The sequence below is a fragment of the Hylaeus volcanicus genome, chromosome 3 (genome assembly GCF_026283585.1).
Source record: "Hylaeus volcanicus isolate JK05 chromosome 3, UHH_iyHylVolc1.0_haploid, whole genome shotgun sequence".
In the NCBI taxonomy this organism is placed as follows: domain Eukaryota; kingdom Metazoa; phylum Arthropoda; class Insecta; order Hymenoptera; family Colletidae; genus Hylaeus; species Hylaeus volcanicus.
In genome coordinates, this window is record NC_071978.1 from 29961214 (window position 1) to 29972354 (window position 11141).

The 11141-nt window shown below is 40.4% G+C and overlaps 2 protein-coding genes across 2 annotated transcripts in view; one reads left to right on the forward strand and one right to left on the reverse strand.

Annotated features, from left to right (window-relative positions):
• Positions 1-846: 846 nt before the first annotated feature.
• LOC128873302 (uncharacterized) lies at positions 847-9670 on the reverse strand. The gene is made up of 6 exons (XM_054116791.1): positions 9161-9670; positions 3072-5129; positions 2660-3001; positions 2277-2510; positions 1478-1963; positions 847-1304 (listed from the first exon to the last, which is right to left on the reverse strand). Exons 1-6 carry the CDS (start codon positions 9173-9175, stop codon positions 1284-1286), a joined length of 3156 nt encoding a protein of 1051 aa, XP_053972766.1. The 5' UTR covers positions 9176-9670; the 3' UTR covers positions 847-1283.
• A 1070-nt stretch (positions 9671-10740) lies between these two features.
• LOC128873332 (integumentary mucin C.1-like) overlaps positions 10741-11141 on the forward strand; it is an 845-nt gene continuing 444 nt past the window's right edge. The window contains exon 1 of the mRNA XM_054116847.1: positions 10741-11141. This exon is cut by the window's right edge and continues 444 nt beyond it. Coding sequence (XP_053972822.1) covers positions 10791-11141 — 351 coding nt within the window. The 5' untranslated portion in view covers positions 10741-10790.

Sequence of the window (11141 nt, forward strand, 5' to 3'; positions counted from 1 at the left end):
AATGAACTGAATTCCAAAAACTTATCAGACGTGCGCTGGAAATAATTGATAGAAATGGTTTCTGGTAAAATTTGAGTCATTTTTGATTAGGTGCAGATAGATGGATCTAATTGAGAATAACTCTTACTTGCCGTTGGAAAGTGTCTCGGATATTCAGGCCAGTGGAGGAAGAAATGTATTGTTCGTTAAGAATCCAAGTGACGCATAGGAGTAATATTTATTGTAACGTAATAATAGCTTTTTTGAAATTTGACAGATGAAACATTGCTTAGTCTTGGGAAACTTCGTAAAATTTAAAGAACAACTGTTTTTGCTGAAAATTTTTTTGTGACTCCTTCGAAACATTACCTAAACACAGTAAAAGTTTAAAAAATATCTATCTAGTCATTCGGTTTAAAAAAATTCCTAAACAGTGCAATCGTGTTTTAGAATTTCCGGAGGCGTTCTACATTATTCTTGCAGTACATACAATAAAAGTAGAGAGTAGCGTCGTCCCGAATTTTAGTCACGAGCTTATGGTAAAGTATTCGCGCTTTTCAATCGATGAAACAACGTGAAACGGAATACGATCCCCTTTCACCGCATAATCGGGAAAGTATTAAACATTGTCAATCCGTCGGCACACGGAATACGCATGAATGTGCATTGCCGCAGCATCTGAATACAAATGGGTGACTTTTTTTGGCCGACTACCAACTAAGTAAAATCATCGAAAGTGACTGGGTAAACGGAAACGCAGGCACATGGCGTTCAGGAGAAAATTCTATAAAATGTGGATAATAAATTGTTACGATGAATTTTCTACTATTATACAATTTTAATTATAAAATTTACACGTTAATTTACCAGTACTTACAGTTGCACTTAATTTAATTTTATTTGTCATAAGGATGGAACCTTAACGTATATTTACAAGATAACATAGTTGAATAGCATTTAGGTAAACAAAAAAGGAATTTTCCTATATAATAGTTTATAATATTTCGTATTAACTACAGTTTTCCTCTTCAGAAAAAAAGAAAGGAAACGAAATAATTACGAAGACAGCATCCTTCGCACCTTTTTACAAAGTTAACTACTTATTTTACATATTATTCGCTAGTTGACTTATTTTTAGTATAACCATACGTAAACATTCACTGGCCTTAGTAAACTTCTAAACTTGCATTTAGAACACTGAAATCATTTCATTCGTAGTTTGATTTAGGTGATCAGTCAATTATTTATTCACAATTACGAAGTACCGTTTTTCCGAGCCTCCGCGTTTCAAACGTATCCCCATGTCATCGTTTGGCTCGCGAAACCTATAAATAATATCAGTAATGATGCGACAACATTTTAATAAACGTCAACGACACAAATTCCAGTGCTCCCCTCCCCGGGCAATTTAGACTTAATTTGCCAGCAATTTAATTACCCAGTCCCTAATAGAATCAAATTTCACCCACTCGACACTTCTAAAGTAACATTCGCCTACCTTCGAGTGCCCAGAGTAAAGGACAGGTCCATCCAAGACGTCTCCAGTCGATTCCTCGCCAGTGTCGTCCACGTTCAACGCAGCAAATGCTTCGTGTTCCATGATTCCCCATAAAGGAACGTCTTCCTTCCCCGTGGACGCCACGGCGAGATTATTCACCGCCTGAGGGAGCACCTGATAAGCTTTCTCGATGGCCTCGAATTCGCTAAAACCGTCCTCGCTTTTCCCAGCATCCTCCGTGGACGTTTCGCTCGTATTATGCGAATTTTTAAGATCCCCCTCCCCTTTCGATTTCTCGTGTCTGCTCTTGGATGACGTTAATGTCACCGGTTGGGGCGTCACCACGTAAACTCGTTCCTTATTTACAGGCGATATCGACACAGTGTATCCGTCCCACGTCGACAATCCGTTCGTTGTTGTCTTGTTTACGCTGTCAGAGATGCTGCTCGTCGACTTGGAGCTTTCTATTCGAACGACTTTGAGGGGCTATAGAGGAAAATTTGGTATAGAGTCTCTTATTTGACGATTAAATTTTTTCCTAAATTTGTTTAAAACCTGAAGTCCCGAACGTCAAATTTGTCAAATTGAATGAAAAATGCAGAACTGTGGACCAAACAGGCTGATTGTTCACATTTTTTTATAGTTTTAAGGTACATGCATATTGTATATTTTAGACGGGTCTAGGTAAACCTGAACAAACTCAAGCAAACCTGAAAAAACCTGAACGAAACTGAGGAAAATTGAACACAATTTACAACACCCTATAAATAATATTAAAATGAATTGGCGCGTAGATTACCACTCGAGTTTCTTCAATGTGATTACTAGCGGAACCCTCGTGTTCGACTTCGTTGAAACTGAATCCAGCCAAGGAATACGACTTGACACTTTCGCTCTTATCGTTCGATTCGTTTCTATGATAGCCAGGTTCTGTCGTAGTCAGATACTCCGTTGGGATTTTCTTTGATGGCAAGAGGTATGGGTGCGATGAACTGGGCAAGACTGTACTGGACGTTGGAAATTTGGAATATTCCTAAATAAACATTGAACATTGCTTGTTTTACATTGCGTTTCTTTCTATTATATCGACTGTGTATATTTTTATCGGCGAGGTAGATGTCCTAATTATCGATACATTTCTTAACGATCTAATAAACGTTGAAAGCACACGTTTAAGCTTACTTGTATGGTCCAGTTGTCGATGTTCTTTTGCAACCTGCGCACATCGATAGAATTATTAGCTCTGGTCGCAGTAGGTCTCGCATCGTTGTCATTTGCTATCGATGGCGGCTTCGTATTCGATTTATTCGAATCGCTGAAATTAAATTGCGATTGCAAGTGATTAATTAACCGAATCTCGTTCCTCGACTCCTGTTGAACGTAATTATCGATGCTTGCATCGTGGGACGGTGGAACTTTCCTTGGTTGGCTTCTTTCGAGATTGTTTTTAACGCTCCAATCACCGTATGATTGTTGAAATGGTATCGGCGTGTATTCCGACGTGTATGGTATGATGACTTGCACCTAAAACAGCATTATTATACAGTGTGCAATTAGAGATAAACAAACGAATCTGGTCCGACGAACAACTTACTTGTTTATTTCGTTTAACGTTTTGCGGTCTCTGAACGAAATCCTTCGAATCTGGTCTGCCTTGCTGCTCAGGATTCTTCGCTTCTTTCGAAGTATTATGCCACCGAGCAAGGGGATCCAAGGACGCGTTGTTCTCGAATGTTTCATTCCTCGTGCTTGGAGCATTTAGCAACAAACTAGGCCACAGGAACCCTGCCTGGCCAGACGGTGGGATATAAGAAACATCCTGATGATTCGTATACCCACTGGTGATCGTCGACGTTTCGCTATACTGACGATCGTCATTCCCCGAATAATCCACAGTAGCAGGCGTCGAAGTTCCAAAGTCGCCATTTTGCTTGTTCAACGAAGAATAAGCTTCGATCGGTTTGGTGAAGCTCGAGGAATCCTCGATGAAGGAATTACCAGGCTGCAAATTGTAGTTAGCAGTGGTCTTCGCCACATCGTCGTACGTTACAGTGGACGATGGCCACTGTTTATCATTCGTGTGACTGTCGCCCTTCTTCGTGAGGTCCAGCAATGGCGACTCTTCGAAATGTATAGAACTCTTATCGGTAGAAGGGCTACTAGCGAACGTTGTTTGCGTCGTCGCATGAGAGTCCTTCACTACGCTACTGCTAGGCGACAAATCATCGGAATATTGATAGTTCAAGCTTTTGCTACCCTGATCGTCGAAAGCAGACGCTCCGAAGCCAGTGGACAGATTCAAATTTGGCGGCAAATAATTGAAATCACCATTAGGACCGTGGTATCCTACGCCGTTCTGACTAGTGAAGCCATGATTTCCGAAATCTGACGCTCCAAAACTGGTGATGGTGTTCTGACTGCCTCGTTGATCCAGTATTCCATGCTCCTGCTGTGGGCCTGACGGATTATGGTATCCCTGGCCCTCAGATGGCCCAGAAATAGGTGCTCGATTATCAAAGATACCAGTACCAAACGACTCTTTGTGACCATTCAACTCTTTATTCTCGTTTCCATGGTTCTGAGCCGTGACACTCGCGTGTCCTTGACTCAACTGGGTCCCACTGGGCCTCGAATCGTGATTGTCACGATTATTAAAGTGTTCGCCGTTGATCTCAGGAGGACCCTGTCCACTCGGAGGAATCGCAGGTACAGGGGGTGGTTCCAAATTTCCCACGTTTTCCGTGTAAGGATTCTGAGGTGGCCGATCGAAGGGCTGCGCCTTGTATAGGGGAGGCATCGGACCAGAGAACAAGTGAGGGTCGGACGATGGCCCTGTCGCCCCTTGTTGACTATTTTGATGAATCTGCACGTGAGAGAAGTCTGGGATCCTGACTTGGTGCGAAGCCGCGTGTTGGACGTCGTGATGATCTTGGTTAGGGGGAGGAAGGTAGCCATTGGGGTGTTGCGGTGGAGGAGGGTACGCGCCCGAGTGATGGCCACTGTCCTGCATCGGGATCCAAGGATACTTGTTGCAAGGATTGCATTGTTTCTTTGGAACTGAGGGGAAGTGTCTCGCGCCGTGCAACGTCGGTGGAGGAGGGTTGAAAATGGGTACAGAAGCAGAGGGATGATCGCGTGGGAGAACAGGATGCTCAGGGTGAGGTGGGAGAACCGAACCAGGATGTGGACCAAGGGATGGACCAAGAGGAGGGTATAGAGGGAGATTGGGTTGTGGTCCAGGCGAAGGGTACAGGGGTGGACCTGGTTGAAGACCAGGTGGAGGTTGTAAAGATGAGCCAGGTTGCGAGGCGGAATGGTGGAGGTTGAATGGTGGATGTGATTGGGGAGTTGGTAAGAATGGAGGTGACTTTGAAGGCGAAGATGGTGGTGAACCGTAACCAAATGGGTTCAACCAGTTCATGAATTTGGAAAAGTATCCTGGGGAATCTGGAGGCTGAGGGTTCGCCACCCTTCCTGTTCTCACTGGATGAGGTCGCGGCAACGGCGGCGGAACGAGGAATTCGTTTAACGCGATTCTTCGACGTCGAACGAAATTTGTACCGGGTCCAAATTTGGATGGTCCTCCTCGATCATTTTTTAATGTTCGCGCTGGGCTGCATAGGACGACCAGCAGGAATAGTATCGACAACACCTGGAAGCATATAAGTCGAGGGTTGGGGAGGGGGAATTGAATTTACTGGGTGCAGAAATTAATGTTGTGCCTTTAGAAAGTAAAAACAATATGACGAAAGTAAAAACAATATATCAATTCGTGTGTTTTATTATTAAAAAGATTAGTGACAAAATAAAGAGTGAATATTTTCATTTAAACTAGAGTTATAAATGCGTAAATGTAAAGGCACCGAATTACTTTCTACGGGTAATATATACGAAGAATTTTGGAGGAAACGAAAAGGGAAAAAATAAGAGTTGGAAGAGAAATTAAAAGTGAAGAACGCTGTTCTTCACCTGAAAGTTCTTCCAAAGTCGGCACTGCATAAATTCCGAAGACGATCGAAAACCAATCGCCGAAAGCGTTAACAAAAATGCTCGTTAGACCTAACGATGAATATTTATTTAATGAAACTATTGGAAACAGAAGATTAGAAGTGAAAGTGGAACAAGTGCAGCATAAAATCAAGTCCAGCGGAGGATTCGCGCGACCAACTATTGCTTACGAGTTTCTCATGAGCCACGGTTTCAATGGCGTTCCTGTGGAACCTCGTGTGCCATTTTACGTCTAAGACGGTAATATATGCGGACGTGTGAGGGAGAACGAGAGTACTACTCGTTTGGTGACCGTACGTGCGGCAAGAACCGGAACTGCATACGAAAGTGAACGAACGAAAAAAAAAAATGAGCGATCACCTGGTATCACTTTTAAACCTACGGAACCGTCAAAGTCCGTACCTTTTACGTCTTCAACAATTCACTGCTATTTCAGTCCGACATTAGTTGCTTTGAAATATGAATTTATTTAGAATAAATAATTTGAGATGTTCATACTACGTAGGAATACAATAAATATAATAAATGTGTACATATGATAATAGGTGATAATCACGATGACGATGAGATGATAGTCATATTTAATCATATTTTTTTCAAAATTTACAATTTCGAATAAAATTTAGAATTTTAGAAAATTTAGAATAAAGGAATCTACGAATGTAAATTATTGTTAAGCTAAGGAATTTAATAATTAAACATTAATCATTGGACGTTATCATTGGATCTCAATGATCGAAAAATGCTTTGTACGTAGTCACGTTTCGGATAGATCTCTTTTTCCATTGAAGAGTAGGTGGTTCACACAGAGCAATAGCAAGATCATATAGAAGAGAGTCGCGTAGCAGGGATAATGTAGGTAAGTGGGCTGTGGGTATTACGAGAGTCGACCTATAGTGAGGAGATGTAATACGCGGTTGCATGTAATCTGTATAATGCGCGTTCATGCGAGGTGTTGGTGTGCGAATGTGGGGAACACATGTGCCAGAATGAATGCCGACGTTAATCGGGACCAACCAATGCCAATGCCAATAATGAGACTGCAATTTTCTTCTTCTCGACTGACTTCAATTGAAATAATTTCGTCACTTATTAAAATCTTTTTCACCCAGCCACGATCAATGTTTTCCTAAATATAGCAAATGTGTACCCCCTTTTATCGTAAACAATTTATGACATTTAGAACGTCTCCACTTGTTAATATTTTTTGCTGCCAGCTGCAATCAACTTTTTTCTAAATCTAGCAAATCTAAAAGTAACAAATGTGTATCTTCATTAATTGAAAATAATTTGAGACACTTAGAATATGTTATTATTACTATTCCGTGACACTATGTGATGAAACGTGCATCATGATTAATTTAAAGTGGTAAAGTGTTATTCACACTTCTATTCAATCTTAAATGGAATACAACTCGACTACTTAGAAGAGATTCCTGTGGTGGGAGAACCCTAATCTAGGCTCTTCTCCTCCTGGTGTCCATATGAACTCGATTTCCCATTAATGTCTTCGACGATTGTACTTTCGATTTATCGTACTATCCATTTTGAATTCCATTATCATTCTTTCAACTAAACGCTTCAAAATATAAGCCTTCCAACTACTAGCTCAAATGATCTTTAAAATGTTACAATATTCCCTGAAAAGTTGTCAATGTAGCTAAAAATATTTTTGAAAAATCGATTCTTTCGAACCACGGTGTATGCAGCTCCCTAAGTGGACCTCAAACGGTCTCACTCCTTCCCACTAGCTTTCATTGTCCCACACTCTCGTGTCCGATATATACTAAGGTGAATGGACCGGAGAGATAACAGCCATTAAATTTCACTATATTCATAGTAATGCAAATGTTGAGGTCCCTACTCTTTGGCAACGCAACATCAGCCCTTTTCTTATTTCCATAGTGTTGCAACTTTTAACCCATTCTAGATTTTCCAATTGGAGTGACATCACTCTGTTACGTCTCGGTTAAGTCACTATGATAACAGACGTACTTTCAAACAGGAAGGTTCTATTTACTGGAAATCCGGTGTGAGGAGATAAACGAAAGATTAAAAATCTTGCTCTTGAGAAAGCAACAAACTCTAAATTTTTAAAGAAACAACCCGAGTGGAAGACCTTCTAGTTGTCTAAATTCTAAATTTTAAATTCTTCTCTATAAAAAAAATATTCCAAGCTTAACACTTAAAATCTGATTTCCTGATCTGGTGTTCCCCCTTCAGTTATCTAACAATAAGTTGTTTTTATTAATCCATGTTTCAATGAACCCTACATGCTCATAAAAGAGTATGGTTGCCAACCCTGATGACAGACTACGAGGTGATCAGAATAGAATACACGACGCAGGAGTTGCACTGACGCTTAATAAATAAGGACGTAAGCCTATTCGAAGAAAATTCGTATTGACAGTATGATAAGCCGAAGAAACGTGCAAACGGAAAGCGACAGATTTAGGTCGTAGATGGAAGAGTTTCGCTCCTCTGTTGGCACTATGCCAAACGGCGAGGATCATTCGAAAGCGCTGGGCATGTGTTTTCTTCGCATCATTCACGTCGTCCTTGTTGAACCACGCACGATTGGTAATTCACCATGTGTACAGATCAGTTCTGACTTTCGACAACTTTTACAAACGGATCCGCCATGAAATTAATTCCACTTCCCTGTCGAGACTTCGTCTTCGTCTACTGTTGGTCTTGTCGATTGTTTCGTCGAAAGAATTTTAAACGTTCTACTGTAGCTACTTGAAAGGAAGACTAAAACCACTCCAGTAATCACAAAAAAACATTAATTTATTTTTGATGATTCGATTCTAAAATATCAGTCGTCCTTGGGGTCTGTAAATATTATGAATATTTTTTGTTTCTTTGAGAAAATTAGGGTGGTATTTAAGGCAGGACCAAGAAGGACACGGTATAAATCGTAGGATTTTAATACAAGATCGGAGGGTTTGGTAATTATTTTTAGATTAATTATTTTTACATCGAAATGTCTATAGACTATAACCTAGGATTTTTTTTATTTCGGTGCACTTTGGTCGAGCCTCATTCGACTGAGGATCGCAAAGGGGTAACTAGAGTAGTTTGGCCGGATTTGTCACGTTGCCAGACTTTGCATTCGTAACTTTTAACTTTCGCCGTATATGCTCTGCATGATAAATCAAGTGCTTACAATTATACACAATTACACCAAAAAAATATCCAGAAAATGTATGTTTCATTCTAACTGCACTACAAAAACATATATTTAATTATTCGTGGATTCTTTAATAATTGGTGAATATAATTATTCATCTAGTTAGAATGGTCCTGTTGAAGCAAGTATTTCATATTTCTGTGAAGGATAATATTCAATACTGTAATCGGTATATATATTATTTTTGGGCTGCAATTAATGTCAACAGTTCACTGATACTCACAAAAAGTTAAAAAAAAAAAAAAAAGTCGAATCACAATTTCTTTCATTTGTTACACTCATCTACTGCAAGACTGGCATAACTTACAAACTTATGGTAATAAAATATTGAATTAGCATAACAAGTAAGCTGGTACAAGAGTAACATAATATTACAATTCCATTCAAATTCTGTGTCCATTGCAGCAAACGAGCAACAGACCACATAACATCCACCTTAACGAGATGCATTCCAATAATTTGAAAACATCGCTGGTACTCACTCGAGGAACGTTCATCTTTCTCCGACTCGATCAGGTTGTTTCCCTCAAGAACATATCACAAAAACAACCTCGGACTGTCTCGCACTTTTTTTTTTTTATATATATTCAGTTCGAAACCCGTTTACGGAATTCGCGAAATAAAAATTGATCAGAGAACCGGACGAAATATTCAACGAGAGACGGCAAATTCAACGTTCCATTTTTGTAAACACACGCTCGTAATCAACGCGGAACGGAAGCCGTAGCGTTTTCACGGACGAAGGTTGGAGAACAAGGACACCGTGCAGAAAAGCGCGTGGAAGGAACTTCGTGGAGGAAGGAGAACGAAGAAAAAACGGAAAGAAAGGTGCACACTTCACTAGGGTCAAAGAGAGAGTCCATTGGAGCGTCTTCCATGCAAGTCGCTTATATACATTTGCTCCTTCTTTCCTTCCTTCCAGCCTTCCCTCTTTCTCTATCTCCTGGTCCTTTCTCTCGCTCTCGAGGAACCGAACTCCTTTTCTACCTACGGATCTCTCCCACGTCGCATACCTGGGCAAAAGTTCCCTTACCTGCGTACCCCCTGCTGGAGAACGCTGCGACAGGTAGGGTGAACCTACCTGGATCTCGGGGTTGCTGGGAGAAACTGTTTCCAGCTCCCAGGAAACTGACCAGGACCAGTGGTCGACTGTGACTCTGTAAAATTTAACTTTACAGCGATGGAAGAAAATTTCAAACACGGCACGTTCGAAAGATATATTTACCTGGATCTACTCTGGGCTCTTAATAATACAGGGTGACTGGTGGTACAAGCAATTAGAGGGTGATTCTACGTAAAAAATTGTTTATATTCGCTTACTTTAAATTTAAGCACGACTGATCACTGGTTTCAATAATTTTTTAAATCAAATCGATTACAATTTTATCATATTTGAATAAATTTTCAAGGACATAGATGCATGAGCTAATGGCTACCGAAACGTACATACAGTCCTTTACTTTATAAGCTAATAGCTCTTTGTACGAGTACACATATGTACTAGAGTAATTGATATCTCGAGAGTTCAGCGTGTCAACAACTCTGCAACAGGTGACCTCGAAATGAATATTGCTTCCAATACAGATTTTCTCCGAATTTCAAGTAAATACATGCTTCTCATTGTTTTCCATCCCTGCGATGTATTACCTTGTATTCTCTTCAACCGTGTTGCCGTTTTAAACGACTCCTCGTGTTTATTCATATCACGTAAATGCGACGGGCAGTCGTCTTACGCGTAAATGCGCAAACGATAACGTGAAATGAAAATTATCCTACAGCGTATGTCATTACAGAATCAATTGTGTGTCCTTTCAAACTGAATAAATTAAATATCTCGATGTTGATTAATTTACAGTTCAGCACAATTTTAAATTCCTTTGGATTCTATTATTTAATTAAATTTGCTACGAGTCCTGGAACCTTATCTCTTCGACTCTCTTCATTTCATCTCCACGAGATATATGGAGCTTTTATTTACTCGGTGCTCGACATATTCCTTGACAGATATCCCGTTGTAAAATAATTATCTCAACGAAGGTAATATATTCGCTTGAACCGCGAAATTAACGAACATATCGTCAGTTTACGTTCGTCGGTGTGGTACAATTGAAAATGGGTGTTTCTCACGTTGCATTGACGATTCTTTGCGCTTTCAGTTTTATTTCCACGGGAATATCTCAAATGACCCCTTCCGCGCGAACTTGCACATCGCAAGGGTTTTTTGATATCGTTGAAGACGCGACATGCCAGAGTTATTACCTTTGTATTTTTGATGGTACTTCGTTCAAATCGTACGACAATAAATGTGCAACTGGAATGGTATTCTATCCAGCAATAGGGACGTGCACGTTATCTACGATGTATACTTGCACGCATACAACGCCAACAACAATTGCAACAACGCCAACAACAAATGCAACAACGCCAACAACAAATGCAACAACGCCAACAACGCCAACAACA